Genomic DNA, 23,990 nt, shown 5'->3' with positions numbered 1-23,990 from the left:
TTATAAAGAAAAGGTGAAAAGGAGATGAAAAAGATAACATGATACAAGACAAGGTGGAGGTGACTTGTCAGTATTCATGTCCACAGCTACTCTGCTGTTAAAGGAACCTGTCAAAATAGTTAAAAACCTAAAGGAACCTGTTACAAATTAAAGTCAGAACTTTGGGGTAGCTTGTTACAGGAGGAGCTAAGAAAATTTTAGATGTTTTCCTATTTACAGGTAGTATGTTATAGAGCAGACCTGAGCAAATTGTGTTTGTGTCCTATCTACTAGCAGCATATTGTAGAACAGGAGGAGCTCATCAGATCATATATAGGGGTTAACTGCAGGCAGCATATTGTAGAGCACAAAGAAATAATCAGATCGAGCTTAGTAGCCTATCTATAGGCAGCATGTAATAGAGCAGTAGGAGTGGAGCAATTTGTACTCAATCTGCTTGCCCCCTTCTGTTGTGTAAGATGCTGCCTGTAAATAGGACACTTGTATCCTAGTAGATAAGGTTGGAAAAAGACTCTGGTCCAACTATATGCACAATCTACTCAGCTCCTCCTGCTCTATAACATTCTGCCTGTAGATAGGACACTATATACAATCTGCTCAGCTCCACCTGCTCTATAACATGCTGCCTGCAAATAGGACACTATATACAATCTGCTCAGCTCCTCCTGCTCTATAACATTCTTTAAGCACGGAATGAAGTCCAGCGTGTTACATCCGGGAGTATTAAGAAATCTTGTGCTTTATTGTGCATACATAATCCCAAATATGAAATCACTGTCGTAGTCACAGCATGGTATATCACAGGATGCGGTAGTTAGCCTACTCCGGCCAATGCGTTTCTAGTGTCATCCAACACTCTTAGTCATGGCTGCCACATAAATATATTATCTTTTTCTCTCTAACATACTGCCTGTATATAGAACACTGTATATAATCTGTTCAACTCCTTCTGCTCTATAATATGCTGCCTGCAAATAGGACACTACATACAATCTGCTCAGCTCCTCATGCTCTATAACATGCTGCCTACAGATAGGACACTATGTACAAGCTGCTCAGGTCCTCCTCCTCTATAACATGCGGCCTGCAGATATTACATTGCAATCAATCTCCTCGGCTCTTTCTGCTCTATAACATGCCACCTGCAAATAGGACACTATATACGATCCTGTGGTGGACAAGAGGTAGGCAACAATTTAGGATTTAAAAGAAATACCGAATTTTCCATAGTAGATGCTAAAAAGACGCCTGCAATGATAGTTCTTGAAGTGGACCATTTACAGAAACATCCCGGCTCCTTCCCGCTTGATCTCCATAAACAGTGTGGCAGGAATTTCATCTTGGTGAATCCGGCTCTCTGCAGGGGTGACAGCATCTAGAGACCTGCCATCAGGACCTGTGATGTGGTGTCTATGTATAACACTATATATCCCAGCAATTCTTCAGGCAAGATTCAGCCTCCTACAATGTTCCTCCTCAGGGGTGGTAGCGGCCATGCCACAAAGTTATAGGGTACATTTACACCTATTCCAGGGCCTCCGGACGCTGATACAACACATGATGGACGTCTTATTTCCACAGACTAGGAAACCAATAGGTGTAAGTTCATACTTGTTAGTTTCCCAGCATTAGGTGAAAGAAGATGTCATCTGAATCCTGCTGAGGACACAATGGGTTCATCTTTATGTCACATTGTTGTAAAGCACATTTCCCTTCATACTCACTCATAGATCCAGGCACCGGGACTGTGGTAATCTTCTTATATTTGTTCTATATTTGTTTCTTCCTACTAAAATCAACTTTTGTTATGATACTGAATGGGCTCCTGGGGGTGTTACCAGAGCCCCTCTGTGTTTTAGCTTCACAGGCTGTTACACTGCAGCAGCACTCCCCCCCCCCCCCCACTGTGTACTGAAACTTCCTCAGCTGCAGTGAGATTACACCAGGCAGAAGAGACTTAAGGATCTTTAAAGGAAATCTACCATCAAAATTGAAGCATGATAAACCAGGGACACTTACTCATAGATCTAGCATTGATTCTAGAAGGAAGGAGGCCATGGATAATAGATATAAGAGGATTACCACAGTCACGGTGCCTGGATCTATGAGTAAGTGTCCCTGGTTTATCAGGAGTTATTCTGTGGTAGATTTCCTTTAACCATTTGCTATGATTTCTAGATAGCAGCCATCAACTTCTAGTTATCAAAAGGGCAAATGCTTTGTACAAGTGGTCCGAGCATGAAATGACAGTAATGTAATAAGTTACATTAGCATTGAAGAGGTGTCACGCGTGCACCCTCAAACCCGGGTCACAGGCCCACCCGTGCCCCTCTCCGCTCTCCCAGGACCACATGTCGGTCATTACCTTCCCTCATTCCAGCGCTGGCTCCGCTGGTCTGGCGCACACATCCCTGTCTTCTAGGGCGCTGGCTGGCTGCCAGTTAAATAGCCAGCCCCTTCCTGTGTTCCCAAGGATCTTTGTGCCTCACAGCCTTAAAGAAAGCTTTCTCTGATACCCTTTGCTTGTATTCCGAATTCCCTTAGTAACCCCGGTTCCATTATTGACTCTGATCCTGTGCTGCCTGTCCTGATCTTCTGCTTTGTCCCAGACTCTGATCCTGTGCTGCCTGTCCTGACCTTCTGCTTTGTCCCAGACTCTGATCCTGTGCTGCCTGTCCTGATCTTCTGCTTTGTCCCAGACTCTGATCCTGTGCTGTCTGTCCTGACCTTCTGCTTTGTCCTACACTTTGATCCTGTTCTGCCTGTCTCAACCTCCTGCCTGTCCCTGACCACGCTTCTGCCTTGCGACTTTGTACTACGCCTTGGCTGCCTGTGGAGTGATGTGGTGGTACCGTGCTACACCCGTGGTGTGGTGAGCTCTGGTGAAAATCGGTTGCCACTTAGACTCCCCTCCCAGTTGTCAGCTTACGTCATCATTCACGGAGGTCCTGTGGGTCCACTACCCCTGGTGCCTGACAAGAGGAACTGTCAGGACAATTTGGGATCCTTGTAGACCAGTGGTTACCTGTCAAAAATTGCCCTTTACCAGGTCCCTCTGTGGGCGCCATCAAAAGAGGAAAAAAAACCTTTATACTTATCTAATGGTGAGTCCAATGAGGTCTATTAGACCCATCTTTTGTGTTCGCTGTGCCTGCGCAGTTCTCCAATGAAGCCGGAGCAGCACACCCCATGCTTCCTTACACAAGTGCCGTAACTACAGGCATGCGCCATGAAGCCGGGGTGTAGTACGCCAGCTTCACTATGGAACTGCCCAGACGCGGGGAGAACTGGAAGGAGGTAAGTATAAACATTTTTTGTTTTGATAGCGCTCACATAGAGACTTGCTGAAGGGCAATTTGGGACCCTAAACCATCTTTGGGTGGTTTAGAGTCCCAGATTGCCCTGACTGGTCCTTTGTACCCCAACACAAAGCTTCCTTGAGCTCGCAGTAGGTGACAAACTTCTCACCAGTGTGAAAAATTGTTCATAGATTTCCCCATAATTATGGAACTGGAAATAACTGGTGTGTTTCCTATGTAGATTAGATAATTACAAACCATGTAGCACAGTAATATATGATTAATTAATGAAGGGTCCAGACCCGGCCATTAAACACACAAATGCAAAAAACAAAAACTGGTGCTAAGACGTATATAGAATTAAAGCATTTTTCAGGATTGTGTGCATTTCCGTTTTTTATTCATCCATTTTTTCATTGATTATGTCCATCCAATTAGTATCAATTATTCTTTTTACTACATTTATGACCTGGCCTGTGGATCCCATACGTACTTGAAATGATGATTATCTTGGTAAACCACCACACTAAACTGCTACATTGTCAAGTTCATATGTCAGATCCCTATGAATGGATTCTGGTTGCAGAGTCCGAAACTTGTTAACAACATCCTCAAGTTCCACTGCTTGAGCTGTGATTGACAGCCGCCATGCAGAGTTTATTCTCTTGGCCGAGCTTGGTGGTATCATCTTGCTTCTGAGTTTGGGGTTTGCACCTGTGGGTTTAATGATGGACGAGTGAACCAGTCAGCTGGTGTCCATGAATGCCTTAAAGGTCCAATCCCGATTCACTCAGGGCTTCTGATACTTTACCCTCTGATTGTAGTACTACTGTCTGTCCATGACCTGGATCGTGCCTGATCCAGAACCTTTAACCTCAGGCTGATCTGGAATCCTGAATCTGGATCCTGCCTGATCCAGAACCTTGAACTCTAAACTGATCCAGAACCTGGAATTTGTATCTGAGCCTTTTTACTGCCTCATTGGGAACCCTGAACCTGAGCCTGATTCTAGTCTGAACCTTGACCTACCATCAGATTCAAGCTTGATGGGCCAGGGGCAGTTACTCATGGATCCGGGCACAGTGACTGTGGCAATCTTATTGTTTGTTATTATACGGCCTTTTCCTTTCTAAAAATCAACCTTTAAAATGATGCTTATCCAGTGCCGTTCCCTGATTCTCTTGTGTCTGTACTTAGAGGGGTATTCTTGTCTGGGCATTCACATTCAGTTTAATTAATCTGCCATATATATGCATTTCTTCAATTAGATGTTATTAAAAAAAATGTTCCTGTGTGAAGATAATTTCTCATAAATGAAATCATATGGTCCCTTAGAAACAAGACTGTGTCCTTGGATACGACCACCTCTGCTGGAGTGATTGCACAAAGAGACAAATAGTTTTGTATATGAAATGGCCGGGAGTTACTGTATATCCCACAGCCGTCCTGTTGTAATGAACGCTGAATTCAGGTGGTCCGGCAGGACTCAATAGCGCATGTCTGGCCACCGCTGCCAGAGTGTGAGGTGGTCGTATCCGAGGAAGCTATGGCTACATTTATGAGAAATTATCTTCACACAGGAACATTTTTTTAAATAACATCCAATTGAAGAAATGTTTGACAAATGGATTAAATTAAATGTAAATGCCCAGATGGGAAAACCCCTTTTACTGTATCTGTCTGTCTCTGTTCATTTTTCCTCTGTTCTGTACACATACTTCCTTACCAATAGGGTTTACGAAGCTATTGAGTAGGGAATGGGGTTGTGGGAGAGTCCAGGGCCTGCAACCCCCTTCCTCTCCCTTTAAAACATGATGATTTTATTTGCCCCACTAAATAATAAAATCTTGAAGTAATATCGCCTGTAAATCACAGAAAATGGGGAGGTCTGTCACATCTGTCAAATTCCAAAGGTGTCCAATGTGTGAGGAATCAAGATTATTTTTTCACCTTTGGAATAAGTAACATGATTGTTGTACTATGGGTCATTACTGAGACTGCAATACCAATAACTTTTATATGTATGAATTTTTTTTGTTAGTGGAATGGTCAATAATTTTGCAATTTTTTTATTTAATTTTTTCATAAAAATACACAGACATTCCTTTGTTAGGTTTTTGTTTGCCATGTAACACTATTGGCACCTATGGGATATTCCCATTACAGCAAATTAATGTTATTGTCTGTGTAATGGAAAGTTATACAGATTTCCAAAATACTTTCTGCATCAATTCCTGTTGGTTTTCTAGATCTCTGCTTGCTGTCAATCTATAGAAAGCTTTTATGTGTTACTTCCAGTGGACTCAAAGGTCCATTATATCAAACAGCTCTGATTACTCTCCGTGATATAACGAGCCGTGCACCTATGAAACAAATGGTCAAAGTTTTGTCCACTGGAAGTAAACATAGACGTTTTCTATAGAATGACAGCAAGCAGAGATCTAGAAAACCGCAAGGAATTGATAAAGTATATTGGAAAATTGTAAACATTTTTATCATAAAAACAATAACCTAAATTTGCTGTATTGAGAATGCCTCTTTAAGTTACTACTGTAGGTTCCACTCCAAAACCCCTTAGATGCCGTAGTTAATATTAACCACGGCACCTGAGAGGTTCCATGCCCAGATAAGTTTTTTTAATCTTGGACAGTAACAGCTGGTGTCTGGCTATATGTTAGCACACATAGGTATTTACGTCGGGCACCATTTTCTGTAAAAGTCATATACTGTATATGGTTTTGTCTACTGTTTCTCTGGCCAGGTTTCATGATAAATTCGGTGGTCCATCATAGAAATGTATTCCTGATAGTCAGCTATGTTAATGAACTCCGTAGCCTTTGGATTGATCTGTGGTTACTATGTGTGGGCCATATGAATACTCATGAGGATCCCCGCTCCTCAACTCATTTAGAACCAATTATGTAAACATTTCTTAAAGGCTTCCTTAACACATGTAAACAGCGAGTCTTACAGCAAGCATTGCTCTCATTTATTTTCCCAGAGCTTCTGGTTTCTGGAGGAAAAACAAAATCTCACACTTCAAGCACTGATGATCTTGACACCAGCACATAATTCACAGTACATCCAAGTCAGGCTCCTTGTTAGGCACATGCGCTATTGTTATTATCACCTACTGGCAATACACTATGACAACGTGCCAGGCTTATGGCACCTCCAATGATTTATAATGATAATAATTAAATAAAAAATGTAAAATTAAAATATATATATAGAATTATTATTTAAATTATTAAAATTATTTTTTAATTATTATTATTTTAAATCATAGGAGCCTGACCATATAATGTCTGCGTGGCGTGTCTTCGTTAATTGTGACAGCTTCTCGTCTGACAAGGATTACAAATTTTTTTTATTATTATTTTTTTGAATAATTGCCCCACTTAAAAATATTTTTTTTAAATTATACATTTTATATATAAATATATATATATATATATATTTTTTTTTTTTTTTAAATTATTATTATTATTTTTTTTTACATTTTTTTTTTTTTTTAAGTGGGGCGATTATTAAACACAACAAAATTTAAAAAATTGAACTCCTTGTCAGACAAGAAGCTGTCACAATTAACGAAGACGCGGCGCGCAGACATTATATGGTCAGGCTCCTATGTGAGAGCGTCTAACCCATCTCCTCCTGGACACGTTTACAGCTCAGACGTCTAGTAATGAAGAGGGTGGGCAGTGTCAGAGCAAGTTGCATTTAATTAAGGCACAATGAATGCACTGGAAGCTAAATCCATTTAAACTAATGTCACATTATGTCAATTTACTTGATGAGGCATGGCAATCCTTCTCTGTAATGGCAGGTTGCAATGCTGCTTTGTATTATTAATGATAGACTGCAAGTCGTCAGTGTTCTGGATGGGGAGGGAGAAGAAATCGGTTCTGGCTGAAGCTCGGGGAGAAGGAGAAGAACATGTAGGCACGCGTGCCTGGTTTTTGAAGGAAGGCATATTTGTGCCTCGTAGATTGTTCAAGAACAGTTCATCCTTGTGAAAACATTACCCGGGTAACTCTGCCAAGATCACTGAATGCATGGGTTATCTGCCCGATGAGATTTGTGTTCATAAATCATTGTGACTAGCTCTTTTTTTTGTGCTTTAATTTGTTTTTGGCCCTTTGACTTATTCTGTATCTTTACATGCTGCGGTGCAGTCCACTCAGTGGGATATTTTTATTTTTATTACTATTATTTTTTTTATAACAATTACTTATATTTGTTATTATTATATATGTATCTTTGTATAATTTGTGTTGGACCGCTATAATTTAACAGTATAACGTTTTTATTTTATCATATTACTGTATTTTTACTATATCATTACTATTGTTTTTTTATCATTATTATCAATTTATTATTTTTTTTATTTTTAGCATTATTTTTACTATTGTGTTTTTTTTTCATCCAGATGCTTATTGAAAGTAAACATAATAGGTAGAATACAAGAGTCTACAACAAGAGTTAGGCCCCTTTCACATTTGCGTTGCAGATCACGTCAGAGTTTGATCAGGGTGCGATCAGGGTTTGGTCAGTGAAAAACTGACACTTTGCATCCGAGTTCAGTTCTCAGTCAGAGTTTGTTCAGTGTCTCAGTTTTTCATATATGTTTTAAATGTAATTTCAATGCATTTTTCACGCACAGATAACGCACGTGAAATGGACTCAGGGCTGAGCTCTATCTTTTCTATGGCAATTGATGCGTGAAAAACGCATTGCACTTGCATTGCACTTGCAAGTGTCTCAGAGTGCAATGCGTTTTTGATGCATCTCCATTGACTTGTATGGTGTGTGGTGCAAAAGTAGAGCATGCTGAGATTTAAACGTGGGTAAAAAAAAACGTGCGTGTGTGTGTGCGTGAAAAAAAAAATGCATGTCTGAAAAAGCCCATTGATTACAATGGGTCAGAGTGCAATACAAGTTCTGCGCGTCAAAAGCACGCGCAGAACACGCGCATTAAAAAACACAATTGTAGAAGGGGCCTAAGACAAGTAAAAAAAAGAAAACAAGTACAAGGTCAAAATGCAATAATGGGCATTTGTGCTATAAGGTACAGAAAAGAAAGCAGCGACAAAGTTACTAAACGTGATGCAGCAGTCACTTATAGCGTTATATAACATAAAAATGTGCACATACTCAGTAACTATAGGTTTTTAATTTATAATTTATTTTTTTATATTAATTTATTACATTTATTACTTAGAATATTAGTATTGCATTTTTTATTATAATTTAAGTGCTGCTAAAAATTAAAAAAAAAAATAGTGCAAATTGTTAAATCTCAAATCTTCTGTGTCTACAACGGGGGAGATTTATTAAATATTCTGGTGTAATTTGTCCTTAAAACTGTCTAAAATGCCTTGAGATACAATTATTAACGGTTTTAGACCATTTTTAGGCACTTTTCCGGATTAGTATTAAAAAGGGGTGGGACTTTGCTGCAAAAAATGGTTTAATTAACTTTTCCTCATGCACATTAGTATCTTTTAGCAGGTCAAAAAGCAAAATGTAAAACTTCACTTTAACACAAGTGTGAACAGGACCAAAGTATCGATAGATGGCACTCAATGTATCCTCTATTGGTACTCTGGCCCTGTTCACACTTGTGCTAATGTGAGGTTTTTCCTTTCTCTTTTTGAGCTTTGTATTACATTTCAGTACCAGGGGACCAGTGGTATTTAGAAAAAATTTTCAGATTGTCTGGTGTATATTACTTTAAAAGATGTCTTTCTGTGTTTCGTTTTTTTGTTGTAGCCTTTTGGAAGCTCACCTAACACATGATGCAGGACTAGCAAGCAGGTTTAGTACCAGGTCTTAAAACATTAGGGGCAGAGGCCAAAATATATGTTTTCCCTTTTTATCACCAAAATTTTTTTGGGAAACATATTAACAATAAATATCTTTTAGCAAGGCAGCTTAGATACAGCGGATGAGCTCTATGTAAGACAGATGACAATATAATGACAAGTTAGATAAATCAGGTCAGCTCTATGTATAGAAGATATCTCTACCAACTATACACAGTGAGAAGTGACTACACTGCAGTTACATCCCTGTGGTGTCTTTTCTAAATGTAGTGAGAATGGAGTAAAAAGAGAACATTGCAACCTGCCTGTGCAGGTGCATATTTCTCTTTAGCTGCAGTTGCTTGCTATATGCTGCCTTATCGAGAACCCGTCAAGCAAATTAACCCCTAAACTAAATATATTTTCATAAACTGCCATAGGGAAGCATTGCCTCTATCCCTTCATTGTCCCTCTACATGCCTGTAAACCTAACCAAAGAGGTCCTAAAGCTGTATGCAAATTACCTGTGAGATGTCCAATGAGTCATTATCATATTCAATTGTCCAGCTTATTCATGAGTGGGAGGCACAGCCACACCCCCAGTGCTTGACTGACAGCCTGTATAATGATGTGAGGTGTAATGGTGTAATGGCTCCTTCATGTGCTTCCTGGTGCTGGAGCCCCCTGCAGCCTGTGTGTCTATGAGATACTCCTATACACATGACTGACAGTCTGTATAATGATGTAAGGTATAATGGTGTAATGGCTCCTCCATGTGCTTCCTGGTGCTGGTGGCCCACCCACTGCAGCCTGTGTGTATGAGATACTCCTATACACATGACTGACAGTCTGTATAATGATGTGAGGTATAATGGTGTAATGGCTCCTCCATGTGCTTCCTGGTGCAGGGGCCCCTGCAGCCTGTATGTGTATGAGATACTCCTATACACATAACTGACAGCCTGTATAATGGTGTGAGGTATAATGGTGTAATGGCTCCTCCATGTGCTTCCTGGTGCTGGCGCCCCCTGCAGCCTATGTGTGTATAGGAGATACTCCTATACACATGACTGACAGCCTGTATAACAATGTGAGGTATAATGATGTGAGTTATAATGATGTGAGGCTGTATAATGATGTGCTTCCTGGTGCTGATGCCCCCTGCAGCCTGTGTGTGTATAGGAGAGATACAACAGCTCCAGGCAGCCATGTTATAGCAGAATATGTCAGGTACTTGTGTAGCTGATGTCTGTGTCTCACACATGTGTATTAGGAGGGACAGCATGTCAGCAGATAAAGCACAGACACCAGCAATGCTTTACTATACATTACACACAGACATGAGCAGGGGGAGGAGAGGGGAGGGGTAACAGGGGTGACATTACTGCCTCTGACCATGTGACCAGCCTCATTTACATAATAAAGAATAGATGATTTTACAATGATTAATGTATGAATTGTCTAGATAAAGGCTGTGATGGGATCCTTGTGAGCTGTTCCAACAGGTAGAGGTTACTGAAATAGTGACCTGATGACAGGTGTCCTTTAATGCAGAGTAGTTGTGCAGAGTAGGTTAGAAGGGTTTACGATTTCTTAAATTCCTAAAAGACAAAGGACCACCATGTGGTCACTGCAATCTACATGACCAGGACCACTGACCAGGATGAAGAGACCAAATCAAGAACAGTGGATTGTTGAGGTTTTTTTTTTAAGTTTATGTTTTTGAGGTTAACCTACTTTGATCTTTGAAGGTTCCCTTTATTCTTCAGCTTGATTTAACACAATGTCTTGATTTTTCATCTACAGCTCTCAAGTTCTGCTACGTTGGAAGGTAAAGGGCAGCTGAAATTTACTTCAGGACGATGGAGCCCTCACCACAACTGTACCCAGGTCGCCACTGCCAGCGACACCGCCATCCGCGGCTGGGACCTAAGAAGTATGAGGTAATAAATGACCTTGATGCTTATAGAAGGTTGCCAGGACATAAACTTGATAATGAAAGAGCTCACGATCGCATATACCTTTACCTTCTTACCTTTACCTAGCTTTTCCTTCTTTCTGATGTCCTGGCCAGGAATGTGGGGATCAGATTGAACTGGATGCTGAAGCAGATAGGTGTATATACATACTAGCTGTAGCGCCCGCTGTCTGTCTCTGGCAGGCTCTTTCAGTGACTGTCTATCTTGGGCACTCTCATTCCAGTGACTGTCTGTCTTGGGCACTCTCATTCCAGTCACTGTCTGCGTCTGGCACTCTCTTTCCAGTGACCGACTGTCGCTGGCACTTTCATTCCAGTGACTGTCTGTGTCTCGTGCACTCTCATTCCAGTGACTGTCTGTGTCTCGAGCACTCTCAATTCCAGTGACTGTCTGTGTCTCTGGCACTCTCATTCCAGTGACTGTCTGTGTCCCTGGCATTCTCATTCCAGTGACTGTCTGTGTCTCTGGCACTATCATTCCAGTGACTGTTTGTGTCTCGGGCACTCTCATTCCAGTGACTGTCTGTGTGTCCCGGGCAATATCATTCCAGTGACTGTCTGTGTCTCTGGCAGTCTCTTTCCAGTGACTGTGTCTTGGGCATTATCATTCCAGTGACTGTCTGTGTCTCTGGCAGTCTCTTTCAATGACTGCCTGTCTCGGGCACTCTTATTCCCGTAACTGTCTGTGTCTCGGGCACTCTCATTCCAGTGACGGTCTCGGGCACTCTCATTCCAGTGACTGTATGTGTCTCGCCAACTCTCATTCCAGTGACTGTCTCTGTCCGTCACTTTGTCTATATGGAGAGATTTATCAGAAGAGAGCAGAACTGCTCTAGTTGCCCATGGCAACCAATCAGAGCTCAAGTTTTGTTTTTGAACAGCTGTTTATAAAATTATAGGTGATCTCTGGTTTCCAAGGGCAACTGGAACAGTTTTACCTCAGATACTTCTGATAAATCTCCCCCTATCTCTGTATCCCTATACATCTTACCACACACATAAGTGTCTTATACTCATTGCCTTTAGTAACCAATCACAGCTCAGAGCTCATATTAATGACCCGAGGCAAAATATCAACCAATCACGGCTCAGCTGCCAACTGCCACAGCAGCAGCAGACAATGGCTCCTGTATATGGTGGGTAGTAAGTGGATTTTGGAAAGTGTGGGGTGAAAATGTCGGCACAAAACTTGGTCTAAAACGTTCCCTGGGTCACAGGGAAAATTTGGTGATTGTAAACGCGATGGTACAGATTCCTTTAGCGGACATACAATTTATACATCCAGCTTTATATATTACATATAATTATTATTTATTTTATTTCTATTAGCCGGGTGCAGTGGGGCTTTCCAGGATTCATGGAAGACTCTTTTAGGGTTAATAAACACAATCAGGATTGTCTGCATCCCAATCTGCGACAAAATCTTCATCAAAATCTGCATAATTTTGATGCTTGTTATTCTGTGCTTAATCTGTGTCTAATCCATACTCTGGGCCTTATTGTTTTGTGCTCCCAAAATTTTATATGGCCGGTTACACCTACGTAGTTATGACCATCTAGTCATAATTGTCATTTTTGTTCCGGTATGGATTGCTGATAGCATGTTGAATCTCATTTTAAGCTTTACCTATTATTACGGCACTTTTTTGAAATTCTGTCTATAATTGGTAGGTGCTCTAGCCTTGGATCTTTATACAGTTTTGGAGAACCATGACTACCTGACTGATATTCTAAACCGTATTTTCATATTTGATGGAGTTTAATCGTATTTTAATATTCATTGAAATTTGTGACGGCTATAACTGCTTTATATACACACATGTACATGGGCATTTTGGCTACTACCGTATTTTTCAGGCTATAAGGCGCACCGGATTATAAGGCGCAACTGATTATAAGGACGAATGACCAGCAGGTGGCAGACCTGTGCACAGTTGTCAGTTGTTGTCTGTCAGTACGGTTCATATATAAGGCGCACTGGACTATAAGGCGCACCTTTGATTTCTGAGAAAATCAAAGGCTTTTTTGTGCGCCTTATAGTCCGAAAAATACGGTACTTTAATTACACATATGGATAAGGCAATGTATTTTTTTTATTATTTTATGAAACACACAAAAGAGCGGCTAATTCATAAAAACTGGAAACTTGCAATGGACACCACAAAAAGCAAAAAATTCTTTGTTTAATTGCCCATATAATACAATAGGTGAATATACAACAAAAAAAGAAATTTCCCTGTGCAAATAAGATCATAAAAACCGTAAAAGTCAGAATGAATATCAACATGACAAAGAAAGACAAAGATCAACTATCAGATTTCTAGGAAAAAATGCTCCACACAAGCACAGCAAGCAGATAACCAAAAGCAGAAGGATGACATCTCCAACGTTGCCAATTAAAATCAGCCTTGTAAGGGATATTTTCTTTACCTTCGTCTGGATCAACACTGTAGGATTTATAGGTTGGGCTTGATGGGCCAACATCTTTTTTTCAAGCTTAATTACTATTACACTATAAGACCTAAGGTTACTGATGGTGACCTGAGCTTATGACCCCTTTGACACATTATTCATCATTATCTGTAGATATAGTCACATCTCTGCATAGATGTGGAGTAATTATGTTGGTATGGGACACATCCTTACTGTAGCAATGTAAGTTATTATCTAATATATAAAGCTGAGTGTGTATGTATGCATGCATGTCCGTTAAAGGAATCTGCACCGTTGAGTTTACAGTCACCAAATTTTGCACAGCTGCTTTCTGTGACTCGGAAGGTCATAGACTCAGTTTTGACCCGAAAGTTTCACCCTGCGCTTTCCATAATCCACTTATTACAGGAGCACCATATACAGGAGCCATTGTTTGGTGCTGCTGCTGTGGCAGTTGGAAGCTGAGCCGTGATTGGTTGCGGTTTTGCCACAGGTCATTAATCTGAGCTTTGATTGGTTACTATACACAATGGGCATAAGGGAGAGATACTAACAGAGAGACAGGCAGGAAGAGTGAGTGACAGAGAGACGGGCAGGGAGAGTGAGTGACAGAGAGACCGACAGGGAGAGTGAGTGAAAGCAGAGAGGCAGGCAGTGAGAATGAATGAGTGACAGAGAGACAGGGAGAGTAACTGAAAGACAAACAGGAAGAGAAAGTGAGTGAAAGACAGAGAGAGAGACAGGCAGGCACGGGTGTTCCTGTCCCAGCACCTGCGCAATCCCTGCAGGCTGGCTGCATTTATTTCTATGCCAGGCCCTGCCCAGGACCCCGCCTCTTGATATATCTGGCTTAGACGGAGCAGCAGCGGGGCTGTGATAATCCGGTGAACGAGTGCCCGCGTAGGATAAATGACCCCCTATGTGTGTATAAGTTGTGTTTATACTGCATGTATGTGTAAAAACAGTGAGTGTATACTGTATGTATTAGAATATGGTGTATATATACTATATGGATATATATAATGTGTATGTACTTTACAGTATGGGTGCAAATTTGATGTATATGGATGTGTACATGCTGTATGTGTGTATATACTGTATATATTAGTGTATAAATGTGTGTATATAAGTGTATACGATTATATAACAATTAGTGTATGAGTTAAGAACTTTATTTGTGTGTATACAATATAAATGTGTGTACATGAGTGCGTAAATGTGTGCGATTGTATAAACGTGTCTGTATCAATATGTATATATTTTTTATGCGGCCCAAGCTCTCTTAGTTACGCCCCTGCCGCTAACTCAACTTTTCAGAGAGTAGGGGGGGAAAGTGGGTGTTGTTATCCTGATCAGGTGGGTGGGATCAGATTGCTCCAGTAGTGGGTGGTATATAGAGAGGAGTAAAATTGTGAGGTTAATAATACGTGTGACATCAGTTAAACATTATTCGGCTTCGGCTCTTTTTACACCTGAGTACAGCAGGTTCTATACCCCCTTTGTTATTAGATAGTTATCAAATGGAAAAATTGTGAGTATTTTTCTGCTATTAATAACAAAAGCTTAATGGAAGGCAATCTTCCTTACATTGAAGTCAATGTGGAACAAAGGTGCAACGCAGGTATGAACTGAGCCTCAAATGGGCGCAAACAAAGATGACTCTGACTAAAACCCCCTCTTAATCTTCATTAATAATCTACATCATCATAGTATAATTTACAAAAACTATTCTAAGGCTGCATTCACATGAACGTGTGCCCACCCAGCGACGGGCGTGCAACCAAATCCGGCGCGCTGTAGAGGAGAGCACTGCTCACCCCTCCCCTCTCCATAGAAAATAGAGACACACGGCCGTTCTCACACCCAAAGATAGAGCATGTTCTATCTTTTTTATGGGCATGGTGCGAAGAGTACACGTTTTGCTCACCGTACCAAGCCCAGACGCCATAGCACCTTAATTACGTCCCCATATGTTTGTGTGAATGCAGCCTAAGAAGAATGATCAAATCCACATAATTTAGATTTCATTTACCGAATTTTTCGTACTATAAGGCGCACAAAAAGTCCTTTGATTTTCTCAGAAATCAAAGGTGCGCCTTATAGTCCAGTGCGCCTTATATATGAACCGTACTTACAGACAACAGCTGCCTTGTACTGTGCACAGGTCTGCCACCTGCTGGTCATTCATACTTATAATCTGGTGCGCTTTATAATCTGGTGCGCCTTATACATGAACCTAGACGTTTTAGCAGGCATTTATTGACGGTGCGCCTTATTAATCCGGTGCGCCTTATAGTCCGAAAAATGCTGTAATAACATTTTACTTAAAATTTTCTAGAATCCTAAAGTTATTTCCAAAAATACAGATTTTTAAAAAAAAGATATAATGACAATACCAGCGTAATTATTTCATGTTTTTTTTTTTCCTTCAATTTTTTGCAATTAATTTTTCAGGTTTCTCTATTGTCACGCTGTAACCTGGCAGCAGATGTTCTCATTTCTTTGTATTATATGTGTACGCCGTCATAAGACAATATTCTTAGAGCCTCTAATAAGGAAGTTTTTTTTTTTTTTCTTCTTTCCAGTCCTGGTTGTGATTTTGATAAGCGCCGGAGTGATGTTATACACACGCGTTGCTATAGCAACAGAGGTCTGCGCAAGCTTTTTTAAGATACCGATTATCCCCTTTGCACACAGTAATTTATCACTAAACTGAGGAGACAGATCTTTGCTATAGCGGCTGTTGCCTTAGCAGTGGGGGGAGATTTTTATATTCAGATATGTATGTCCTGCTTTAACCTGAAATCCTGAATTGCAGATATATTTGTCTTTGTACATTATCTACTCCAATGTATTTGCTTTTCAGTGTTCTTGTAGAACACATGGAAGTATCATCTGTATAGGATCGTATAAGGTATTTTATTCAGCTAAACCCTACATTTATTTCCTGGCTTATTTCAAAAAGATGGGTGTGAAATTTGTATAAAATAACAAAAAATGTTTTTATAAAAATCTGCCTTGAAATGTCCCTCTTCCAGTGCCTCTAGTCCTGTCCCTACATTTTCTGACCAATTTCTACTTGCCAGGCTAAAAGAGATGTTGTTCTATTTGTGGTCATGTGCCCAATCAGTGAAGTGCACTAACAGCATGTGACCAAATGGCCTCAGTAATTATGTGCAGTTCTTGAACCAGGTTTATTTGGTAAAAATTTACTAGTGCCGGAATGTAAGAGCTCTCCTTACCGAGACTTTGCCCATAGGGGGCATTGCAGGCGTGTGGAGACTTACAGGGGATTCTGGGAAATATGCAAATACATTTTCCAGGATGGGGTAAAGAAAACATTGCCTCTTTAGCAACCTTATAAGGCAGCCCCCTTACCATCAAGCATGACTTTCAGGAAGCCTAATGACGTCAAGTGGGATTAACCCAAACCAGTATATTCCAAAAGGAACAATTTCCCAACTGTAGACAGCACTGTTTCGATGTCTTTGCATCTCATCAGTACAGTGTAGGGAACTGTTTAGATTAGTGAGAGGCTTTTGACTAGGGTCAGGATGTAAGAGTTCTCCTTACACTAGAAATGTTTATATTCGTACCCCACCAGACATAATCAGTGTTATTCTACATTCACATGAACGTAGGAGAACGTGTGCTCACCCAGCCGTGGCCCAAACGAGCTGGACAGAAGGAGGGAATGAGCACTACTCACCCCTCCCCTCTCAATAGGAAATAGCACCGCTTGGCCGTAGACATGGGGAAAGATAGAGCATGCTCTATATTTTCCCCATGTACAGTACGGTACGGTACCGGTCTATGGGGGCGTATATCTGGCCGCAAAATTGTGGTTGTATGTACACCCCCACAACGGTCGTCTGAATGAGGCCTTTGTTTTATGAACAGATGTGGGCTCTCTACGGTCAGTAGGGCAGTCTAATTTATTGATGGATTCATTTAATCTGCCTGGCTCCTCCCATCTAGTTTATACAGTGCTTAAGTATCATGCGAGGTTAAAGAGTACATCTCAGGTTGATTTAGGACCCTAAGCCAACTACAGCTTCTTTTTGACCTGTGGTTTAGGCTAAATTGACCTGTATGACATCTGTCCAACAAGGCACATCTGAGTATCTCAATGTCGGCTCCTCCTTTTGCGTTGCTTCAATGGATCTGGCAACATTACATCGGTTTTATTGCACATGCGCCATATATACAGCGCTTGCTCTGTGAAGTTAGGGTGTACTACACCACCTTCACTTGTCTCAACGTGCAGGCACCAAGTGCTCCGAACCAAGGTGAGTATAAATGTTTGGTTTTAATGTTCCCACAGAGAGAACTCATACATGGTGATAAGGATCGATATGGACCAGTGAGTCGTATATTGTTTCAAATTGCCCTGACATGTTCCCTTTAAGTTCACACCTGCATTTGGCAGTTTCCGTACCCCTCTAATTCATGAAATTGCAAATAAATTAACCGCAATTTAATTCCGCTAGAAGCGTAATGGCAGGTAGCCTTCCAGACATTGAAGTCAATGGGAAACAGATGGTGAAGGGAAGACCTTGAAATCAGTAGAACATATAACGGATAGATAGATACTTCAAACTCCATAAACAAAACCTAAATGTGCAAAGACTTTCTTATAATACATCAACCCGTGGTATAGAACAAACCATTCGTGTTTAGCTCACAGCATAATTTCATTTTTTCTTTCCATTTTGCTTCACTTGAAGGATTTTTCCTGAGTCTTTTGCTCGGTGTCCTTTTGACCTCTTTGCTTGCGTAGTCTACTTTAAAGGGTTGTACAAGGACATCTCCCCCGCAATCTGACATTAGGGTGCCAAGAGACGCGACTCCATGCTGGACTGTCAGGTTGTTGAGGCAACCATCCAATGCCCGGCGAGTATTATCTGTGCATCTTCTTCTAATTACTAGATGCGTGCACAACTCTCGCTGGACATCAGATGGTTGCCTCAGCAACCCAAACGCACAGCAAGCGATGGTGCCTCTCGGTGCCCAATGTCGGATAAGGTAAAAGAGTATACCACCAGCACTGCCCAGTCATTATGTTGTAATACAAAATTGAACTTGCATATACAGGCAGTCCCCAACTTGGACACCCGATTTACAGACTACCCCTAGTTACAGACGGACCTCTATGTCCACTGTGACCTCTGGTGAAATTCTTTGGATGCTTTACTTCAGTCCCAGTCTGCATTGATGAGCTGTAAGGTGTCTGTAATGAAGTTTTATTGATAATCCTTGATCCCTTGGCAGCACAAAATGATAAAAATCCAATTGCCATTGGGACAAAAAAATTGGTCTGGAGCTACAATTATAAAATATACCATTTCCAACTTCTGACTTCAACTTAAGAACAAACCTAAAGAACCTATCTTGGTACACGGGGACCGCCTGTATATGCATTGTGAAACATGATCAAAGTTGCCAGATGACAACTTAAAATAAAGGATATTGTGAAATTTCCACTAATAAAAATTGAAAGGTAATAACAATGTGTAAAGAAAGCAGGTAAAGCAAGGGAAAAGTAGTACCGGACAGATGGGCAGAACATACAGGAAGGTTAGGCTACAACCCTAGTGTCAATGCAGAACAGAACTTAACAAAAAATTTTAGAATTATATGGTTTGACCTAAGGCATCACTCCATCCACCTAAGGTTCAAAGCCCTGAAAGCATCTATAAGATATCAAGGAAGGTCGACAGTGAAAAATATATGTTCTTGGTTTTTTGTCTTGGTCATTTGTTCCATCCTCATGATATTATTCATTGCCTCAACTGTTTAGGCCCTAGAAGGAGCTACATCAGACCTCTTTCTAAGACCACATGCACACGACCATATTGGGGGCTGCCATCTGGCCAGAACATGGCCCTCAGTGCACATTTATTAAGGGTCTGAACACCGCATTTTCGTCTGGTTTCCTGACTTTTTACCGTTTTTCTCTGATTTGCCCCGGGTTTTTGGCACACACGATCGGATTGTGGCGCATCGGCGCCGGCTTGCATACGACACAAATCGGGTAGCGTGGACGTTGGACAACCCGACTGATTCGGACAAACCCTGGAATTTAAAAACGAAATTGTGTCACAAGAACAGCACTCACATGCACCGGGAAGAAGAAGGTGAACTCCGGCGGACCTCAGCGGGGGAAGCGAGGGATGCAGGAAATTGGGCGCACGAGCTAGGAAAATCGCGGAAGATCCGAATCCTCGTTGGACAACGCACTTTAGGGAGGCGCGACGGGACGGGTAAGTAAATGTGCCCCAGTGTCTCTATCACACTGTGACCAAGCAAGGCAGCCACAGTATAGAGAAGGTCATTATTCTGGGCTGCTGTTTGCGGCACGGGTGCTCAAGCACCATGTACTTCACCCAGGTTCTGGCCCGGTCGTGTGCATGAGGCCTTAGGAGAGAAATTTCTGGGGAGATGTGTGAGGAAACCAATACATGTAGCTTTTAACCCCATTCCCTCAAGAACTGCCAACACCTATCAGGCACCAATGGGAAGACCTGGTGAAGTCTCACAGGAGGCAGATACCACCACAACATAATTTAAAAACGTGTTTAATGAACCTGAGAAGAAATAAAGAGTCTGCTGGTTATTACTGTGACCTTGTGCCAGAGGGAGAACATTTTACCCGTTTTACCCAGGAAGAAGACATTCTCTTTCTGGGTTGTAAGATAGGGGTGGACTGTTTTGCTGAACGAAAAAGTGGAAGAGAGACACAAGTCGCAAAGACTCAAGTGTAGCGTTTCGGAAAAGCCAAAAGTATTAGGATAACAAGGGTGCTCACCTTAAGAGTGTCTTGATCTGGATGCCTGTAGTATAATATCTGCTGCTATGTGGAGAGTCGTAGCCACGAGGAGTCAGCGTCCACCGATCAATCCCGTGGTGATAAATGCTTCAAAGTTGCAAGACATAGTAATCCACAGCGAGAGCGCGTCTTCACTTCTATAGAGTTTCTACAATGACTATGCGTCTTCACAATGACTATGCGTTTCAGCGCCAAAACGCGCAGTCATTGTTCTTGTTTTTATAACTTTTAAAAAATAAAGACTCTAAAGAAGTGAAGACGCGCTCTCGCTGTGGATTACTATCTCTTGCAACTTTAAAGCATCTTTCTGGGTTGTGTCCACCATAAACGATCCAAAACTTGGATCTCATTATATGGGAAAAAAAAAAAGGAAAATAAAAAAACTTAAAATCTTCAAGTGTTGATCCAGAGCAAACACTCCTATGGGAATATCTGGTTCCACTAACTTTCCAAATAATATATTTCAGGAAATAATGATTGGCGCTTTAGGCTGTACTTGCGCTCCTTACGGGTTTAGTGTTCCTTTAAGGCTTTCGTAGTGAAGGCTGAGAGCTCCGTTCTTTAGTTGACTGAGGGTTTATGTTTCCTTTATTTCATTCAAAGCACAGGTTTGACCTTGTCTGGGAAATTCTGTCTGTGCTCACACTGAGCCGGGAATAGCCGAAATTCTTAAATATATTTCACTCGTTTTATTTTCAGAGTTTGAAAGGGGAAACACTATGCAGTTAACCGATTCCTGCCCACGATAGATGAATATAGCGGCTGTTGTTATTCTCCCGATTCCATTGGATAGTAAATCTAGATTTTATGATTGATGGCAGTTTAAGTAGTACAGGCAGTCGCCGGGTTACATATAAGATAGGTTCTGTAGGTTTGTTCTTCAGTTGAATTTGTGTGTAAGTCGGAACTGTATATTTTACAGTTGTAACCCCAACCAAATTTTTTTTAGTCTCGGTGACAATTGGATTTTAAAAATGTTGGATTGTCATAAGAACCAGAATTAACAATAAAGCTTAAAAGCAAACACCTTTGACAACTATTATAGCTGTTTATTATAGCCTGAGGTTAAAGTACATCCAGACGTCTGTTTGTAACTAGAGGTCATCTGTAAGTCAGGTGTTCTTAAGTAGCATACCGCCTGTACCATCATTGGATCAATGTGGATAAGGACTGTCATGGGCCCCTGGCTGTATGAATATTATAGCCCCTACAAGTCTGGACTCACTTCATATTGAACTAGAATCAAGCTTCTTCGGGAATGGAGCTTTGAAGAATCTTTTGAAGACACCTATGAGCCAGAACCCAGACGAAGCCCATGTTTGGGTGGAGAAGGGGGTGAGAATTACTCACCTCTCCCCTCTCCATAGGAGGCTAAACAGCCCAGCTGCAAATCTTGTCACATATGACCTCATTCCTTAAGGATTTATACTTTTGCTTTTGTGCTATTGACTGGAAGCTCCATCCTCCCCCATCTTCTGTTCTTGGTGGACAAGCTCTGGTCCATTAGCTACCATCTCATACACTGCTGATGCATGACTAGAGAAAGGAACATTTCCAACTGGATCATGCCTGATAGCTGGCTTTTATACATCTTGACACTGAAACAGGATTGGGTACAATTGACTGGAGATGAAGGCAATGATGGTTTGATGTCCAAATCTCCTTGGACAGCCTCCATTAAATTGAGTAGCCACATCTCATGACTTGTCTGTTTTAGCAACTAAATTTATCCTCCATGAAAAAACCATTGTGGATCTTTTTTGAGGTACCTTGGATGTGGCCTTGGAACTTCAGGCAGTCATCCAAATAGTTCAAATTGGAAACCACTATTAAACAGGACATGGGGCTGTTGTCCTCTTCTAGCTACACTGCTAGTGTTGCCTCCTTGGTTTGTAGAGTGCTGTGGTTTTAGACTATTCCATAGTGGCCCACGGGAACACATCTCCAAATGGACAATTGATATTGTCCATTTATAATTTTATATTAGGGACTGAAGAAGGGCATGCCAGAGATGTGTGAGCCTACTCCCTGTACATGAATTACATAACAGTCCCCGGCAGCATGCACTGTTGCATTTGTGGTTGCATTGGTGGGTTTCACTGCATTTCCCTATCCAAAATAATTAAAATGTAACAGTGATCTTCCAAAAAGACGGTTCTGCATTGTTTACCCCTGGCTTCATTTCATCTGGCAGTGCGAGATATGCTTCCTGGAGAAATTTCTTTGTGTATTGTTAGCGATGGCACAGGTTACACAAAGTGATTTGTTTGTTTTTTTCCCAGACAGGTCTACTGCATAGACAATGCCCATGGACAGCTGGTTCGGGACCTCGACTTCAATCCCAACAAACAGTACTACTTGGCCAGTTGTGGAGATGATTGCAAAGTGAAGTTCTGGGATACCAGGAATGTTAATGAGCCGGTGAAAACACTAGAGGAACATTCTCATTGGTACGTCTTGCAGGGCTTCTGTTTCACAGTGTTTATTTCTGTTGTATGCAAAGCAAGCTGTTCCATTTACATCATGCCGCTTAGATACTGGCACAGATGGCGGCGCGGCAAACTCTACACGTATGTGTTTAAGCAAACAATAGACTAAACATACAACGAGACGGGTAAGCAGAAGGAGACCCAGTGTGTGGACATGTCTCCTCTACTTGTGTGTTACATGCTACATTTCGCTAATAGGCTTTCAGTATTAACATATTAACTGAAATCTGCACCAATTATGTTGTATCCTTAGAGAAAGAACACATTAATGATGGTGGTTTCCATCTTCTTTATTTGTCCTATTCTTTTTTTCTCTCAGACTTCCATGAAGTATGCCTTAAAATTTTGCCCATTGGCCATGGGCCCTAACTAACACTCATGGGTTTTGAAGATAGGGTTATGAAGTAACATACATTAGTTTAAGGTGTCTGCCCTAGGGGAGCAGGGGTGTGAAAATAAACAAATCACACCTGCCCTACTTTGGCTACCTACATCACAATCTGGTACATTTTCAGTTCTCAGTACTCTGGAAGGAAGTTCGGTGCTGGGGGCCAAGTTAACTGTTCTGGCCAATGAGTTGCCTCCTCAAACTTTGGGACTTCTCTTCCTTTGTTGTCCAAGAGGTTACTCATTGTTTGAAATGGGTCCCATTACCCCCTGGGTTTAGTGAAAACTGGAACCACAAGAGCAACGTGGGTACAATGAGTACTAGATCCCTGGAAAACCATCTTAAAGAGGACTGTTCACCATCTTTACCACCCCCACTATTCCTAAGCAATCATTGTCATTATTCACAGCTCTCTATTCTCTTCACTAAGTTGGGTGTGTTAGCCTTTGAGCTCCAGCCCAAGACCTTCCATCTGACAGTACCTCCAGAGAGCTTGATCATCTTAACCAGATTCAGTGTAGGCTCTCTACAGGCAGGTGGTTGGCCTGGGACTGGAGCACAGTCTGGCTCCACATATTCGACAGTAGAGATGTGAAAATAAAGACAACGGTTGCTGAAATGGCTGGGGATAAAGAGAAAATTCAAGCTAAGCAAGAATCGGTGGAGTGCTATAAAGAAATGGAAAAATTGAGGATGTGAAAGGTCCTCTTTAAGAAAGTTAATCATCTTGTAAACAAAAACTGGTTCAGAAAAGGAAACTCAGAGAA

General features: G+C 41.3%; 1 protein-coding gene across 2 annotated transcripts in view; it reads left to right on the top strand.

Annotated features, from left to right (window-relative positions):
• The window catches only part of EIPR1 (EARP complex and GARP complex interacting protein 1), a 131,965-nt gene that overhangs the window by 101,778 nt on the left and 6,197 nt on the right, over positions 1 to 23,990 (top strand). For both annotated transcript variants that reach the window (XM_072143508.1, XM_072143509.1), the window contains 2 exons: positions 10,913 to 11,049; positions 22,629 to 22,796. In XM_072143508.1, the coding sequence (XP_071999609.1) occupies positions 10,913 to 11,049; positions 22,629 to 22,796 (305 nt within the window). The remainder of the gene's footprint in view (positions 1 to 10,912; positions 11,050 to 22,628; positions 22,797 to 23,990) is intronic.

Source organism: Engystomops pustulosus, chromosome 3 (assembly GCF_040894005.1).
Source record: "Engystomops pustulosus chromosome 3, aEngPut4.maternal, whole genome shotgun sequence".
In the NCBI taxonomy this organism is placed as follows: Eukaryota; Metazoa; Chordata; class Amphibia; order Anura; family Leptodactylidae; genus Engystomops; species Engystomops pustulosus.
The sequence above is the reverse complement of the archived record's forward strand: the minus strand, read 5'-3'. Positions and strand labels throughout refer to the sequence as shown.